At 45.0% G+C, this 18,500-nt stretch overlaps 1 protein-coding gene across 5 annotated transcripts in view; it reads left to right on the top strand.

Annotated features, from left to right (window-relative positions):
• The first annotated feature begins 10,116 nt into the window (after positions 1–10,116).
• The window catches only part of ALG6 (ALG6 alpha-1,3-glucosyltransferase), a 47,260-nt gene continuing 38,876 nt past the window's right edge, over positions 10,117–18,500 (top strand). The window contains exons 1-4 of one of the 5 annotated variants that reach the window (XM_084852319.1): positions 10,121–10,204; positions 13,936–14,048; positions 15,963–16,061; positions 16,324–16,371. Coding sequence is in view for 3 of the 5 variants with exons in the window: in XM_084852315.1 (XP_084708441.1) it covers positions 13,967–14,048; positions 16,324–16,371 (130 nt within the window). In the remaining 2 variants the exon portion in view is untranslated. The other 4 variants (XM_084852316.1, XM_084852315.1, XM_084852317.1 and 1 more) reach the window with 4 other exon arrangements.

The following is an 18,500-nucleotide window of genomic DNA, read 5'->3' as shown; positions in this document are numbered from 1 at the left end:
GCTTCAAGAGCCCGCTCAGTTGGAGGCTGGTGGCTCTGATTTCGGCGGGGGGGGGGCGGTGAATCCATTCTGGGCTTCAGTCGGGACCAGCCAGAACTCTGAAGGAGCCATCCAAAGCGCTGAACCCATTTTGGAGATAGGGTCCAGCTCTTTGGACGGCTCCTTTAGCGTTCTGGCTGGCCCCGACTGAAGGCCAGAATGGATGCACAGCCCCACCGAAATCGGGGCCGCCAGCCCCACTGCGTCGGCTTGCTTGCAGCGCTCCGCCGCGACGCCCTCGCCCCGCCGCTCTCGGCGGCTGGGCTGGCGGTAGAACTGTCGCCGGCGCTGCTGCCGGGAGGCTTCGACTGCTCGGTCCGCGCTTGGGAAAGGCGAAAATAAGGACACGCTGGGACGCCGGGGGGGGGAGGCGACGCGGGCCGAGCCCGGCTTGGGGGACGGAGGGAGGAAAAAGCGACGCCTGCGGGGGAAGGCGGCCGCTGCTGTCTCCGTTAACCCAGGCTGGGTGGCTGTTCCCCTGGGCCGTTCCCTTCCCTGCCCCCCGGGGCAATGGACGCAAATCCCGCGCGGCTGGAATGAAGTCGTCGCGCACCATCATTCCTGGGCGTGCAATGGTGGAACTCTTGACGGAGAAATGCGCGCGCGCGCGCGAGAGAGAGAGAGATGATCTTTTCTGAGCCGGCGGGGCAGGGAAACGAGAAAGATCTGGATGGAGGCAGCAGCGAGGAGAACTTTTTACATGCCGCTTGGATTTTAGAGCGTTTGTGATACGGGGCGGCGGTTTAAGGCGGGGGGAGAACGGGTTGCTATGCTCCTTATGGCGCAATCCTAGGCTTGTTTGGGCAGGAAAAAAAGCCCTACAACTCCCAGCATTCCCCAGCCAGCTATGCTGGCTGGGGAATGCTGGGAGTTGTAGGGCTTTTTTTCCTGCCCAAACAAGCCTAGGATTGCGCCCTTATAAGCATTTAAACACACGCACGCACATTTGACCTTTCTGTAGGTTTTCACCATCACCGCTGTCTGGAGGGATTATTAGCAGACGCTTTAGCCGGTGGAAAGCAACGCGTCCTAAGTCTAAAATTCATTTACTGGGGAAACGTAAGACCCGCGTTGATTTGAATGGGACTTGTTATCATATGTCCTTAGGATCGAGGCATCTAGGAAGCAAGAGATTGTTAACAACGCCCGAAAAGACCAGCGCAGACCGCCCCTTCACTTGTCTCTCTTCCTTCGACGGTTTGTGTTCAAAGGGAAGGATCCAGAAAAGTGAGTCTTGACGGATTGACCTTTTAGGGCATACAGTAAACTAAACAGATTTAGCCTGCAATCTTATACATCTTTACCCAGGTGTAAGCCCCATTGAAAACAATGGAACGTGCTTCTGAGTAAACCTGTATAGGATTTTACCGTTAATTTCATATAACTAGTTCTGACTAAGGCCCCCATTGACCATTGCTTTCAGTGGGACTTGGTCACAACCACTCACTGTTACTGAATTGTAGCCACAAAGTATATAGGGGTAAAAAGTACACTATTGTACGACTTGACGACATAAAAGGAATCTTCGATCTAGACACAAACAAAAAATAAACTCTAGCTAGACCTTAAGTATAACTAGTGGAGCAGTGGAATCCATTTTTAAAAAGCAAAAATTAATAAAGGGCTGTGAGGTTAATGAATGACTACTTCCTCAACTAGGAACATTACATTACTGAGGGGGACCTACTCCAAGGAAGTGTGTATAGGCTGCAGTCCTAAACTTGGGAATACGCCCAATTGAACACAATGGGATTTAGCTAAATTGCAGTCCTATACAAGATTACCTGGATATAAAGCTCATTGAACTCAATTGGCCTTACTTCTGAGTAGACATGCATAGGATTGCACTATCAAGTCCCTGTAAATGTGCTTTGGATGGTGTTCTAAGGACATGGTGGGGCATACAAATATAGCTTATAAGAGAAATGTAACAGATGAAGTTTATTTATGAATGTATGATTAAAATATACTGATAACATTAACTCTTAGTCACTCTGGTGAAATAGATGTTGCTCAAGCAGGAAAATCTTGTAATGTCTAGGAAACATGCAATGGCTGACTTTACACATGTATGTTCATCACTGGAAAAGTGTACCATCAAGTGATGAATTGCATGTTTGAAACAGGTATCACACCTGAAACATCTGCTCCCATTGGTAGTACATGCCCTGGTCTCCTCTCATTTAGACTACTGTTAATGCGCTCTATGTGGGGTTACCGTTGAAGACAATTCAGAAGCTGCAGCTGGTACAGAATGCAGCGGCTCACCTGATTAAAGGAAACCGCTGGCAAGATCACATCACTCCAGTGCTGAAGGAGTTGCACTGGTTACCAGTTGTTTTCTGGGCCAAATTCAAAGTGTTGGTTTTGACCTTTTAAAAACTATGTAGTTCCCGCCCAGCCTGTCTCAAGGAGTGCCTCCAGCAATACCAGACAGGCCACTTAACAAGATCAGCTTTGGATGGCCTTCTCTCTGTCCCATCAGCTAGGACAGCTAGACTGGTGAGGACGAGGGAGAGGGCCTTCTCTGTGGTGGCCCCCGGTCTGTGGAACTCCTTCCCTAGGGAACTCCACCACGCAGCCTCTTTAATGAGCTTCCGCCGTGCATTAAAAACGTGGTTGTTCAGGCAGGCATTTGGGATGGGTTAGGGTATTTTTAGAAATATGATGTTTTTAATGTAGAATTTTATTTTTTAAAACTGTTTCTATTATTGTACATCGCCCGGAGTGGCTGGGTGACCAGCCAGATGGGCGATTAATAAATTTAATAAATAAACACCAGAGACAGCCAGACTTCTCCATCACCTCCAATTCAATACATTTCTGTCATGGCAGTTCAGATGTGCAGCTGCAAGTCATGCCTGATGAGATATTGAACCATGGACTTGAACATGTGAATCAGCCATGCGACTGTTTTTTGGCAAGCCTCCAGAGAATGGGTGTCCCAGGGCTGTCATTGCTGCAATCTTGCAGCCTGCGTTCAGATGATATGGGGTTGTATCCAATTATGACTAACTTAAGTCCCATTAATTTTAATGGGTCTACTACTCTTAGTGGGACTAACATTGGATAAAACCTCTTGTGCCCATGGTTACAGGCACACGATCATCTGCTAAATTCATTAATTAAAAAATAAAACAAAAAACCTCGCCTACCTCTCCCTGGTTCTGAAATCATGACCACTTGGGTAAATTTAGAATGGCCACTCTGCTCATACAGACGTGTGTGTGTGTGTGTGTATATATAGATATATTTGTTTTTGTTCAGTCATTAAGTCGTGTCTGACTCTTTGTCACCCCATGGACCATAGCACACCAGATCTTCCTGTCCTCCGCTCTCTCCCGGAGTGTGCTCAAGTTCATATTCATCACATCGGTAACGCTATCTAGCCATCTCATCCTCTGCCGCCCCCTTCTCCTTTTGCCTTCAATCTTTCCCAGCATCAGGATCATTTCCAATGAGTTTTCTCTTCGCATTAGGTGGCCAAAATATTTGAGCTTCAGCTTCAGTATCTGTCCTTCCAATGAGCACTCAGGGTTGATTTCCTTTAGGATGGACTGATTTGACCTCCTTGCAGTCCAAGACACTCGTAAGAGTCTTCTCCAGCACCACAGTTCGAAAGCATCAATTGTTCGGCGCTCAGCCTTTACCTTATAGTCCAGCTTTCACAGCCATACGTTACTACTGGGAAAACCATAGCTTTGATTATACGAATCTTTGTCGGCAAGGTGATGTCTCTGCTTCTTACTATGCTGTCTAGGTTTGCCATAGCTTTCCTCCCAAGGAGCAAGCGTCTTTTAATTTCATGGATACAGTCACCGTCTGCGGTGATCTTGGAGCCCAAGAAAGTAAAATCTGTCACTGCTTCCATTTCTTCCCCTTCTATATGCCAGGAAGTGATGGGGCCAGATGCCATGATCTTCGTTTTTTTAATGTTGAGTTTCAAACCAGCTTTTGCACTCTCCTCTTTCACCCTCAACAAGAGGCTCTTTAGATCCTCTTTGCTTTCTGCCATTAGGGTGGTATCGTCTGCATATCGGAGGTTGTTGATAATTCTCCTGGCAATCTTAATTCCGACCTGTGATTCATTCAACCCGGCGTTTCTCATCAATGACAAGATATACAGATATACAGATGTACATTGATAAGGGAAAGAAAAAGTGGTCTCTTATGTGTACGACCTGTGTGTGTAAGAAAGTAGTGGTTTACAGATGTTAATTGGCAAGCAATTCTGAGGATGCAGCATAACCTAAGCATCTTTACTCAAAGGTAACCACTCTCAGTGGTGAGATTAACTGCCAGGTAGTATGCATGGGACAGAAGTCTTAGCAGTTCAGTTCTGTGCATGTCTACTCAAAGAATGTCCAGCTGAGTTCAATGGGACTTACTTCCCAGTAAGCTTGTATAGGATTGCAGTCTTTGTTCCTATGTAATGAAAACAAGTTGGGGAGGGAATTAAAACATTTCAGTTAATGGAAAGAAGTTGAATGGATCTCCATTTGCCTCTGCCCCCCCCCTTTTGGTTGAAGGAGGGATTTAATTTAACCTTATATTCAAGAACACCCTCCCCATCTCAATAAAATGTGCAGGTGTCTCAGCTTTGCTTACCAAACTCATCTGAATTAATCCAGTTTACTCAAGTTGTTTTAATATCACAACTGAAGGTGGGGAAGGAAGGCTTTACCTTACTGACCTATTTTTATTTTATTTCTGATTTAGGGGGAAAAAGAGCCTGGATTAGCATGGATATTGCATTTTCAAGGACCTCGCCACTATTAAATAGATTGTTAAGTGCATTTTATGGCTGGAAAGGCTGTTCCCACTTCTTCCTGGAAAGATGTGCTAACTTCATGTCTACCTGCTACATTACACACTCACTGACTAAAATACTTCCTGAGGATTTAATACCAAAAGTCTGTATCTTTTTAGTACATAACACTAACTGTTTTGGTGCTAGTAAAACCTAACTCCATTCCAGAGTACTTAAGTGTTGTCCTTCTAGAAAAAAAAAGATGTGTATGGTTTGGATTTAGACAATGACATGCATTCTTTGTTCAGTTAAGAGGAGTTGGTATCAAAAGCTGATGCCTGTGTAGAAAAGCAAAGTGAACAGATTTTGCAACACACCCTAAAGAGAGAGAGAGAATGAGGGGGGCAGGGGAGAGAGAGTTAGAGAGAATCAAGGGGATTCTGCCATTTTAAATTTCACACTTGATTCACATTGTGTTGTGAACAGTAGAACTAATGGTTCTTGCGTGATCCAAAGCTCATAGAATACTTTCCCCCAGCCCCTTTCATTCTAGGATATTTCCCAGTTCTGTTATAAGTCATTCTGAGCACCTTCTGGAAAGGTCAACATAAATACAATAAATAAATTAGTAACTTTGAGCATGCACACAGTACTTGTCTCTCAAATAGCAACAATCTGGGATTGTGTGTTTGTGTTCCAAGTCAGAAGATATGATTTCACCAGAGGCTGGAGTCCAAACTCTTCTCATTTTATCAATTAAGCACTCAGTGGATAACTGCTTCAAGCTTAACAAAAGGTGACCTTTATTTTATGTATTTTAGAATATTTATATACTGCTTCCCATTTAAAAAATCCCAAAGCAGTTTACAACAATTATAAAACAATACATCATTATAAAAGCACAACAACATATTGACAAGTTAATGGTTGGGAAAAGCCAGAATAAACATGTAAGTTTTTAATAATCGTTGAAAGCACATGATCATCAGTGTATCACACAAAGGAGGTCATTCCAGAGGGCGCCATCACAGAGAAGGCTGGTTGCCATGTTGCTTTCAAGTGGGACTCTGCAGGATGTGGCACAGTGGTCTAACAGGTCTATATAAGGAGAGACAATCTTTCAGGTAACCTGGTCCTAAGTTGTTTAGGGCTTTATATGTTAATAATAATAATACCTTGAACCTGTAGCAAGCTGGCAGACAATGCAGCTCTTTCAGCACAGGTGTTATGTGTGTGCACACCATTCAACAACCTTGCTGCAGCATTCTGCACTAGCTGCACCTTTTGAAGCAGCCTCAAGGGCAGCCCCACATAGACAGCAGTACAGTAGTCCAGTCTCGAGGTTACCAATGCATGGATCACAGTGGTTAAGCTATCCCTGTGCAGGAATGGGTGTAGTTGATGTACCAGCCAAAGTTAGTAAAAGACGCTCAGTGCTAAGGAAATCAGTTGGGCTTCTAATGATAATGATGAATCTAAGAGCACCTCCAAACTGCATATCCATTATTTCAGGGGGAGTGCTACTCCATCCAGAACAGGTAAACTCCCTAATCTCCAGACACGGGAACCACTTTCCCACAGTGCCTCCATCTTATCGGGATTCAGCTTCAGTCTTTTGGCCCTCATCAAGCCCACTGAAGAAAACAAGAACAACTTAAGCATACACCTAAAAGACATAATGTGGGAAGAAGTCCTCAGCATTCCTATGGGCGTACAGACTAGATCCATGAAGATTGCCTTTGAGAGCAAGTATGGATAAGGGAATGAGCTGTTATCTGGAAGACCGCTGGTTCAAATACTATCTCAGCTACAATCAACTCACTTGGTGGTCTCATGAAAGCCAGCATGTTTCAGTATCTCAGCTGCTATAAGGGGATAATGACCCTAGCCTCCCTTACGGGGCTGTTGTAAACATGACTGCAACAATGAAATTACTACTGCTGCTGCTATATCAGTGTGCATGGCACTATACGGAGTACAAGATGACAGCTCTAAGGAGCTTACAGTGTGAAATTTGATAACAGAGGAAGAGGGGAGGGATGTGGAGGCAGGGGGAAACAGGGAAAGCATATGCAGTTGCTTCAGTTACACATACTTAAGGCACAATCCTATGCATGTTTAGACAGAAAGAAATCAGAGAATAGTAGGGTTGGAAGGGGCCTACAAGGCCATTGAGTCCAACCCCCTGCTCAATGCAGGAATCCAAGTCAGAGCATCCCTGACAGATGGCTGACCAGCCTCATCTTGAACACCTCCAGTGTGGGAGAGCCCACCACCTCCCCAGGTAATTGGTTCCATTGTCGTATTGCTCTTACAGTCAGGACGTTTTTCCTGATGTTCAGCCGGAATCTGGCTTCCTGTAACTTGAGCTCATTATTCCGTGTCCTGCACTCTGGGATGATCAAGAAGAGATCCTGGCCTTCTTCTCTGTGACAACCTTTCAAGTACTTGAAGAGTGCTATCAAATCTCCCCTCAGTCTTCTCTTCTCAAGGCTAAACATGCCCAGTTATTTCAGTCTCTCATCATAGGGCTTTGTTTCCAGTCCCCTGATCATCTTTGTTGCCCTCCTCTGAACGCTCTCCAGTTTGTCTGCATCCTTCTTAAAGTGTGGTGCCCAGAACTGGACACAGTACTCCAGATGAGGCCTAAGCAGTGCTGAGTAGAGGGGAACTAGTACTTCCCGGGATTTGGAAGCGATACTTCTATTAATGCAGCCCAAAATAGCATTTGCTTTTTTTACAGCCACATCACATTGTTGGCTCATATTCAGCTTGTGATTGACAACAATTCCAAGATCCTTCTCACTTGTAGTGTGGTTGAGCCACGTATCCCCCGTCTTGTAACTATGCATTTGGTTTCTTTTTCCTAGGTGCAGAACTTGTCATTGATCCCTATTAAATGTCATTCTGTTGTTTTCTGCCCAGCGCTCCAATCAATCCAGATCACTTAGAATTTTGTTTCTGTCTTCCAGGGTATGAGCTATCCCGCCCAATTTTGTGTCATCTGCAAATTTGATCAGCATTCCCTGCACCTCCTCCTCCAAGTTATTAATAAAAATATTGAAGAACACTGGGCCCAGGACAGAGCCCTGCGGTACCCCACTTGTTACCTCTCCCCAGTTTGAGAAGGTCCCATTGATAAGCACTCTTTGAGTCCAATTCTGCAGCCAACTGTGGATCCACCGGATCATTGTTTCATCTAGCCCACTTTGAGCTAGTTTGCTGATCAGGATATCATGGGGCACTTTGTCGAAAGCTTTGCTGAAGTCGAGGTATATGATGTCTACAGCATTCCCACGGTCTACAAGGGAGGTTACTTGATCAAAAAATGAGATCAGATTAGATTCATGGCCGGCTGGGTAATGCTGAGAGTTGCAGGACTTTTTCTGTCTAAACATACATAGGATTGCACCCTTAGGCTTGATTACAGGCTTAGTTGCAGATGGATATAGACAGATGTGACAAAGGCTTCACGGAAGTAGGTTTTGAAGATGCAGGAGAGGTAGCATCATGCAAGTGTTGTGGGAGCCAGTTTCAACCATAAGGAGCAGCAAGGGAGAAAATGACCATTTTAAGGAACAGGAGATCTTTGGATAGTGGAGGAGCTGGAGAAACAAAGTTCACAGGCAAGGATGTATATGAATATGAGAGTAGAGAAAGAATGGATGGCAAGCCCATGGTGGGCTTTAAAAGTAAGAGCAAGGATCTTATGTAGGATCCAGGAGCAGACAGGAAAGGATTTAGGACCAGGATATCAAAAGCTCACCTCCTCTGATAATTAAATGTCTTATAAATGAAAAGTATTTTTTTTAAGGTAACCTCCCCTCCCCCCTCCCTTGTAGTACAGCCTTTCTCAACCTGGTGCCTTTCAACTGGATATCCTTGAACTAGGGGTGTACGAAACCCCGCTTACCTGGCTCCGCCGGGTTCCGCTGGGGGGGGGATGGCGCTCCGTCCCTCCCCCCGGAATCCTGGCCGGCCGTCTCCGCTCCGCAGGGATTCCGCAGAGCCGCTGGCCGGCTCTGCTAGCAGCTGGACATCCAGCCGCTGGCTAGCAGGGACGCAAATGGCGGCAGCTATAGCCGCCGCTGTTTGTGTCCTGTATTCAGCCGTGATAGGCTACGTAAAGACTTATGTAGCCTATCACGTCTGGGTTAAAAAAAAAAAAACGTATGCAAATGGCAGTGGCTACGGCCGCTGCCATTTGCGTTATTTTTGGCCGTCTTAGTGTACGTAAATATTTACATAGACTAAGACGGCCAAAAATAAGGAACGCAAATGGCGGTGGCCGTAGCTGCCAATTGCGTACGCGGTTGTTGTTTTTTAACCCAGACGTGATAGGCTACGTAAGTCTTTACGTAGCCTATCACGAATGAGGGAAAACAACAACGGACTGCAAATGGCAGCGGCAGCCGGTCAGAAGACCAGCCTCCGCCGAAGCCGCCGCTGGAGCCACCGCCGTCCTGAACATCCACCCCAGGTAAGTTTCATCCCGAAGGGGATCCGCGGGGGGCAGGCCGTTCCGCCACGGAGTTCAGTGGAACATCCTCTGACATCCCTACCTTGAACAGACCTAAGAAAAAGAAAGTTTCATGGCAAGATCCATCCAGTTGTCCCCATAGCCACTGATGTTAATGACACAGGAGACAAATCTGCTGGTATATCAGAAGGTGGGGATTTCAATAGATGGATGTCTTTGAGGAAAGCATGTTCACTTAGAGGGGATTTTTCTATGATTTGCCCAGGATGCAATGGGATGGAGTTGTGAATTTATCCTCTCGTTATTTATCCAATAAGGAAAGCCAGGCTTCTAATTTAGGGTTAGGTTTTGTGCCCACTGCTAGATATGATGCATTTCATACCAAAGTAGTTTTATTTTATCTTATCCATCAATTAAAACTTAAGAAAATTCTTCAGCAGTAATCATTCCAATTGTCAGTCCTCCTTTCCTTCTAGATCCCACTGTATCCCACCTACATCACATATTCAGGTGTATTTACAAAGTAAGCAGAAGTCCTCAGGATTCACTTCTGATTCTTCGGCCAATGGCGCAACACCAGTTTGAGCGCGCCTGCCAGAAGTTTCAAGGGCAAAGCCTAAAGCTGCAGTTGTAAACACACAGATCAAGACGTTCATTCAAACCAGCAGGCACAGGCCGGCCTAACTGTTCACAAGGTCGGCCTGCGTAACAAGTCACGCCCGTAGGACATCTGAATAAATGCGCTTTATTTTAAAGACCCGGTTGTAAAACTTCCCGAATCTGAAGGGGGGCGGGGAGGAGAAACGGAGACGTCACGACGCATGGGCGATCCCGCGTCAGCCGACCCTACTGCGCATGTGCCAGGTCAATGAGGCGGGCCCGGAAAGGAGGTCGAGTGCGCGCACGTTCCCTCAACTCTCTCGGTATCAGTCTTGGTGAGTGTCCGATGGGGGGGGGGGGGAGAAAAGGCGGGATTCTACGAGCGCCTCGGAAGAGTCTCGGGAGCGCGCCCCCGAGCGAGGGTCGTCTCTAGACTACAGCGCCGGCGTTTCCTGACAGGATAGGCGCTTCTGTGGCTCCTCGGGTTGGGGAGCCGTGGGCGAGTTTGGCTCAGGCGCGCGACGCTGCGCTGCCGCTGCCGCGCGCGGGACGAAGGGGCGGAGCTCTTCAGTGACACGGGCGGCTCTGCGGACGCAGCAGAGCCTCTCTTCGGTTCCGGACGGGAGGGGGCCCCAGCCAGTGCCCGCGGTTGGGGTGGGGAGAAGTGGTTGCCTCGCCTCACCCCACGCCGCGGCGGCTCCGTGCTCTTAACGGCCGCATTCAACGGCGGAACGGCGGTGGTTATGCGGGCAGGGGGAGACGCGGCGGGGAAGGGGTGAAGGCGTCACCCGCTGGAATTCCGCCTGTTGGGCGAGTCTTAACTGCACGCAGGAGCCCCGCCGAGCAAATGGGCAGCCTTAGTCGCGTTGTCATTTCTTTAGTCCACTGACGCAGCGCTCCCAGGTGATTTTGCTAGATAACTGTGGCTTAAGCTCGGCTCCAAAGCCCGTTTGAACGGCAGGGTTCAGGCCTGTTGTATGCAAAGAAATAAAATACTACTTAAAAAAAATATTCCTGAGCATGTGCAGAATTCATTCCCTTTCCCTCCTGAGTCACAGGGCATTCCCACCCCTGCACACACACCTGGCAGCAGAGGGGAGGGCATTCCAATCCTTCAGTGTGCCATTTTAAGAGCTTGAATTCTTTTTGGCATCAGCCATGGAATAGCCGTTCTGCTGCGGTACTACAGAACAGCATCGATACAGCCCTGGTTCGCACATCCTGACAAACCACATTTTTTAAAAAAAATGTGGCCTGTCGTGATGTGTGAATCTGGCCATTTTTTATTTCCATCTGAGGCACTTCCACAGAATTTGCATCTTATACTTGATAATTTAGTCCAATGGTTCAGTTGTCAAGTTTCTCTTTGAGAGAAACTGGGGGGGGGGGGGAGAAAGCTGCTCTTTTTACCCTCACTTGTTTTGCAATATTCTTGCCTTCTAATTCTTAGCAATCTTAGAGCTATATTACACATTATGCAGAAGCAAACTTGGGTTTGCCTCCTGGCGTATACACAGCTGGGAGCTGCAGCCTGTAGACTCCCTGATGTATCTGTATGATGTGTATGTTTGCAAATGTGTGTGTGTTACATTTGCATGTACATTTTTAGCTGTATACTTTAAAATGTCACAATCTAGTTTGTGAAGGTGACTCATACCTTTAAGCATTTTGGGAGTAACTGAAACTTAGTTAAACAATCGTCCTCACCAGACTACCCTTGAAAATGATAGGTCCATTTCCAGTCACAGATCTGTAGGTGGGCTGTTTATGTAACTTCAGTGTTGTCCCTAAACTGTGTATGTGGACGATACTGTGGTCAGGGCTAGAAAATGTTACAAACCCCTAGAGTGTTTGGAGCATACTTTAAACATTGCACATGTCCTACATATGCAATGTTTAAACCACTTATGTTTATTTTATTTATTTATTTCATTTCTATACTGCCCAATAGCCGAAGCTGTCTTACTTATGTATAGGAAAATGGTTCAAAATCATTTGTGGTTCAACAGATGTGAAAATTCTGTGCATTCTATTTCACTGTGTATTGCAGTACTTTCTATTAAGAAAATGTGTTCTGTTTGGCAGTCTTAAGTTGTCTAGGGATTCTGGGTCATGGTTTTTTCCAGCTTTCCTATGCTTTAGAGCATAGAAATCAACCTTATACCAATCAATGGTCAATCTAGCTCAGTATTGTCTATGCTAGCTTTTCTTAACCTGGTGTCCTCCAGATGTATTGGACCGTGATTCCCATCAATGGCCATGCTGGCTTGGGGTGATGGGAGTTGTGGTCCAACACATCTGGGGGAACTAGGTTGGAGAAGGCTGATCTACACTGACAGGAAGCTGCTATCAAGGGTTTCAGACAGGTGTCTTTCCCCACCTTACCTGAAGTTTTCAGGGATTGAACCTGCGACCTTTTGCGTGTCCTACTACTGAGCTCTTCCTACTACTACTTGCGTGTCCTACTACTGAGTTCTTCCCTGTATTCCAGGCTTCCCTAACTAGTGCCCTCCAGATCTTTTGGACTACAATGCCCATAATCCATTATCCATGTTTGCTGGGTTGATGGGAGTTGCAGTCTAAAACTGCTGGAAGGCACCAGGTTGGGGAAGCCTGGTTTAAGGGAAAGGTTGTTGAACTCTGCATGTGTCATATTCTAGATATAAACCATACCTCTTCAGCTGCTTTTAGTTCCACAGTGGGAAAAATACACATACCTGTATCATGCCTTATTTTTTTTCTGGAACAGGGTTAATGGTGGCCTGAGGGGAATGATTCTTAGATTAAGAAAATGGTGAAGTGAGAAAATCCTCCCCTGCAGTGCTGCTGTGATAAAAATTGGAAAGTTCCCCCACCCCCTTGGCTATGTTAAAATCAGGTTTGGTTTAGCCCTAATTGATACTGTTGTCGGTGTTACAGATGTAGACTTACTGCATTTCCTGATACATAGTATCTGATTTATATAGAACCATCTTCACTCTTCTTTCACATTCTCAGAAAAGGAAAGAAAAACACTTTGGGCAGGGGGTAAAAAATGGGCAAATACAGGGGGGCGGGATTTGTGGTTTGCTGCTGAAATTTGGTAGCAAACCACTGTGGAGGCTTACTAAAGACACATTTAGCTTGAAAACAAGTTAGAATTGTCCTTAGCAAACCTCTGTAGCAGTTTGACCCCAAATTTCAGAGGAAACTACAATTTTTTCCTGTTTTCTTTCCTGTTACATGGCAGAAGTGCCACCCGCGGGGATAGGGTCCAGGAGGGAATTGGCCCTTAGGCAATCCAAAGTTGCCCACCCCTGCTGCAGAGTAACATTAAGGGCCAGCCAGCTCTGATAACTGAAGCAGGGTGGTAAGGAATAGGTTTGCCATCTTGTAATGTTTGTTTGTCAAATGTAAACAGAGGGTTTTAAAATCTTTATACATGTGGGATTCTATCTCCCTCTCTGATGCTGAAATCAGTGGAATAGAAACATATATTGACTACAATCCTGGGCACAGTTACTTGGGACTAACACATCAGTGGGATTTCTGTCTGAGTAAACATGCATAGGGTTAGACTGTACATTTTAATCATGATTGTGATTCCTATAGTTCTCTGCTTGCTACAAATTCTATATAGCAGTATCTCCAAAAACCCCTTCAAGGAATAGTGGTGGTTCAGTTTGCAACACTGGACTGTTCATACACTTTCAGAATTTATTATAGGTGTCTGGGATGTTCCATTTTGTTTGACCTCACCCAGAACTGCACCCATCTGCACTAGTGCTAAATTTTATCCACTCAGCTATGCCTCTGTCTTATGACCAGAGACTAGTGGGTAAAGACCCCATTTCAGTGACATCTCTTCACTGCTGTAGAGGAGCATTTTCTGCCCTAAATATTATTTTGCTGGATTCACTAATTGCTTTCAGCGGCTTCATCTTATGCATAATAGCAAAATCAAAAAGGTAATACTGGTTCACTATTCTGTTTTGGGGGTTATCCCCAGGGTACAGAATTCTCCGTATGTAGACTTAGGGGCAGAAGCCTGAATCGTGTGGCATCATTGTCTCTGTTCTTGTTTCAGGGTGCTTTCTGATGTGGCCTGAAGAGCAATTATGGAAAAATGGAGCTTAATGATAATTACAGCATTACTAGGACTTGTTGTCCGTTGGACTGTGTCACTTGGTTCTTATTCAGGTACTACATATTTGGAATGTATTTGAACTAGTGTATAGAGATGAAATGTCTTTTAGATTTTCAAATTGTTAATATATGATCGTTCAAAAATGCAAGGTATATAGTCACATTCTGAACCGTGAGTAGCCATTTTCTTCTTTTCTGAAAAGGACTAAAAACATCAGTATAACTGTTACTACAAACAAAAGTGTTTGTGTTGTTTTCCCTTCCCCTATTTTGTCACATCATACTCATACAAATTTTCCAAAGATCACATGTTTCTGTCAGTTTCTTGTTCTTCAAAGCAGGCTGACTAGTTTAATGTTGTTCAGATTTGAGGTGTGAATGGGTTCTACTGTATGTCAGTGGGTTCTACTGTATGTCAGATGCTTTGAGCCTTTAGGGTTTTCTTTGTGTTTTCCTTACCATTCCTTTTCATTTCCTGGCTGGGTATGATGGGAGTTGTAGTCCACCTCACCTGGTGGGCACCAAGTTGGGGAAGGCTAGGTTAGATAGTTGAGATTAGAGAATATAGTTAACAAATAAAATTGAGCATTACTGGCTCATTTTTCTTGGGTAAGCACAGTGTTAGTTGCTTCTATACATTGATTGTATAGAAAGCTGGGATTTGACTGATTTTAGGGCAATTCTATACTTCCTATACTTAGAAATCTTTTGTTCTTCAAGTGCAAACCTCCATCACTATAATAAAGAAGTACTGGTGTGCTGCTTTGAGAATCTGCTTAGTAATAACTTTTAAAATGTTATGCTTTACAGTTTTCTCCTCTTCCCCCTGCCCGCCACCTCAAAGGAGTGAGAGTACATAATTATAATTCTCTGCTTTGGAAGCAGTTCCTTATCTATATCCCAATCTTGCACACATTCTGTTTAAAGACCACTGGCTTCAAGGAGATTTAAGTAACTTAATTATACAGGATAGCAGTCCAATACAATATATGAAGCACAGAAACTAAAATAAAAGGACCAAAAAGTTTCTGTAGCTGTTCAGTTTGATATTTAACTACCTACTATTAGAGTTGAGATTCAAGTTCTTCTGACTTCGACCTATCTCTTTCTATCTTTCTCTTTTGCATCATGCATGCAGAGATACCCCAAATCAGATTTGGAATGGGTGCTAAAATTTTAATGCATTCAGCCAGACTGTTCTTGCAAGGAACACACCAGATGCTAAAATGCTAACTCTTACTTTGTTTACTTTTATGACTTCCTGGAAATTTGTGATTTTAAAAGGCCTAACTGTGACTTTCTTCACATGGAGCTGTTATCCTGCTATTGCGATGGCTCTTTCACGGAAGTTTGCGGGCTCTTTACATGACGCCGTAATCCTCCAGGGTGTCTCCTGCACTAGATGCCCTTTGTTCTGTGTTTAAATAGATCACAGATAATGAGCTATCAAATTACCCCATTGTGTTCTGCTTGAGTTCCTTCTGTGAAAAGAGGAAAAGCAGCAAGAAGAGGAGCAAGATCAATGAAAGAGATGGAAGTCTCAGCTACAGGGGAGAAGGAGGGGGAAAAGGGAGGGGGGAAAGGAAGCATGTGAAAAAGGGAGTCATTGTGAACCTGCATTTAAAACGGAAGCAGAAAGTCCCGTTTTAAATGCAGGATTTTAGGCTGGTGTAAAGGCACCTTGTGACTGATCCCAGTCTTGCTAATATTTTACTGTTCTGGCATCAATACCATCTTGGTGTTGTTCTGATCCTGAGGAGGACATTATCATAAACTTAATCAGAAGGAGCCATCGCTTGTTGGTAGTTTGAATAGATATCTGAATCCTATCAGCAGTACATGTTGAATTGCTGCTGAGCAACAACAAATTTGCAATCAAAGGCTGTAGTGATCAAATATCAAGAGATCCAGTTGGGCATGATTTGTCCCAGACCATGCATTTCTCGCTGCCTATGTCCCTGCCTCTAGCCTGCAACCTCGCCCGAGGCTTCCTTCTGCTGCAGTTTCAGGAGTTTCCCAGCAGCCCAGCACTATCTTCAGGAAGGACCTGACAGGATCCCAGGAAAGGTATCTTTCAGCTCTGCTCTATTTTCTGGAGGTAATTTCCCTACAAATCATGGCCTCTATCCCTGTACCAGGTTTTCTGTTGTGTGCTTGTCTGAGTCTGGATGGAAATTCGGTATGTCTTTTTAACTAGTGTTGTTTGGAAGCCTGGACACTTTAGTGCAGCCATTGAGGAGAATTCCCCCCCCCCCCCGCTTCCTCTTTGTGTCCATCGCCAATTCTTCCAGAGGTGTTGGTTGACACAAAATGTGTTCTGGATTTGCAGTGGCTCCAACTGGGAAGCATAGATGTCTGCAAGAAGAAGCTGGCAGAAGTGAGTTGTGCTTAAAGCAGTGGAAATTGGTATGAGTGTGTTTAGCGTACATACATAATCAGTCTTGCACTTCTCTCTTGCCATGGTGACTCTGTGCAAGGATTAGCCATGGCATACCTACTGCAGTCAGAGACAAACCTCCGTGGACTCTTTTCTCCTCCCTGACTCTCCAGTCCCTCCTTCCCAGACCTTTCTTTCATGGTTTTCTCTCCCAGTTAGCTTTAGGGCCCCAATTTGCCTATCCCCACTCTTGCAACTTCTTCAGAATCACAACCTTTTCAAACCCAAATTCACCACATATGTCCACGGCCTACTTTTCCATGCGAAGCAGCCTTCAGTTCAAACACTGAGCAGAGTTTTGGAGCTATTTTCCCCACATTTCAAATTCTGTGCATGGATAGGTACCTTATGCATACCCCTGCACTGAGCAGGGGGTTGAACTAGATGAACTCTGAGGTCCCTTCGAATTCTATGATTGTAACTGTATCCATTTTGCTCTATGTCTGACTTGCTTAATATACCTAAGACTGTTCATGTTATATGAACTGATTTAATCTATATTAGACTTCGTAGAAGTGCCTTACTATGATGATTGCAATAATTTGATTCCCCATGATTGATTATTTGTACACTTTGATTCCCATTGAATTAAAAAAAAAACTGTTTTTTAAAAGACCTGTGTGTGTGCTCATTGGGACAAATTTCCCTAGACGTGGATGCAGTACAACCAGTGTCAAAAAATCCCATAGACACATGTATCCCTGAGTGTGTGTATGGACAAATGCGTGTTCAGAGAAGACACTAACTCAGGGGCCTGCATCATTCACTTTCTTTTTTGAAATACTACCCCATAATTTCAAAGCTGTGTGGTATTGTGCCCCAAACAATAATATACAAACAAAAGGCTAAATCTACTGATTTTATGTGAGACACCAGGCTAGTTTGGTACATTGTTGTTCAGTCGTTCAGTCATGTCCGACTCTTTGTGACCCCATGGACCATAGCACGCCAGGCCTTCCTGTCCTGCACTCTCTCCCAGAGTGTGCTCAAGTTCATATTCATTGCATCGGTGATACTATCTAGCCATCTCATCCTCTGCCGTCCCCTTCTCCTTTTGCCTTCAATCTTTCCCAGCATCAGGGTCTTTTCCAGAGAGTTTTCTCTTCTCATTAGGTGGCCAAAATATTTGAGCTTCAGCTTCACTATCTGTCCTTCCAATGAGCACTCAGGGTTGATTTCCTTTAGGATGGACTGATTTGACCTCCTTGCAGTCCAGGGGACTCGTAAGAGTCTTCTCCAGCACCACAGTTCGAAAGCATCAATTCTTTGGCGCTCAGCCTTCCTTATAGTCCAGCTCTCACAGCCATACATTACTACTGGGAAAACCATAGCTTTGATTAGACGGACCTTTGTCGGCAAGGTGATGTCTCTGCTTCTTACTATGCTGTCTAGGTTTGCCATAGCTTTCCTCCCAAGGAGCAGGCGTCTTTTAATTTCATGGCTACAGTCACCATCTGCGGTGATCTTGGAGCCCAAGAAAGTAAAATCTGTCACTGCTTCCATTTCTTCCCCTTCCATATGCCAGGAAGTGATGGGGCCAGATGCCATGATTTTCGTTTTTTTAATGTTGAGTTTCAAACCAGCTTTTGCACTCTCCACTTTCACCCTCAACAAGAGGCTCTTGAGATCCTCTTCGCTTTCTGCCATTAGGGTGGTATCGTCTGCATATCGGAGATAGTTGATAATTCTCCCGGCAATCTTAATTCCGACCTGCAATTCATCCAACCCGGCGTTTCTCATGATGTACTCTGCATATAAGTTAAATAAGCAGGGTGACAATATGCAGCCTTGTCGTACTCCTTTCCCAATTTGGAACCAATCGGTTGTTCCATGTCTGGTTCTTACTGTTGCTTCTTGACCCTCGTACAGGTTTCTCAGGAGACAGGTAAGGTGGTCTGGTACTCCCATCACTTTAAGAATTTGCCACAGTTTGTTGTGATCCACACAACCAAAGGCTTTAGCGTAGTCAATGAAGCAGAAATAGACGCTTTTCTGGAATTCTCTTGCTTTCTCCATGATCCAGCGAAAGTTGGCGATTTGATCTCTAGTTCCTCTGCCTCTTCGAAACC

This window comes from Heloderma suspectum, chromosome 4 (genome assembly GCF_057233095.1).
Source record: "Heloderma suspectum isolate Gila_16-S chromosome 4, 16-S_ref, whole genome shotgun sequence".
Lineage (NCBI taxonomy): Eukaryota > Metazoa > Chordata > Lepidosauria > Squamata > Helodermatidae > Heloderma > Heloderma suspectum.
Note: the sequence above shows the minus strand (reverse complement) of the source record. Positions and strands in the feature narration are given on the sequence as shown.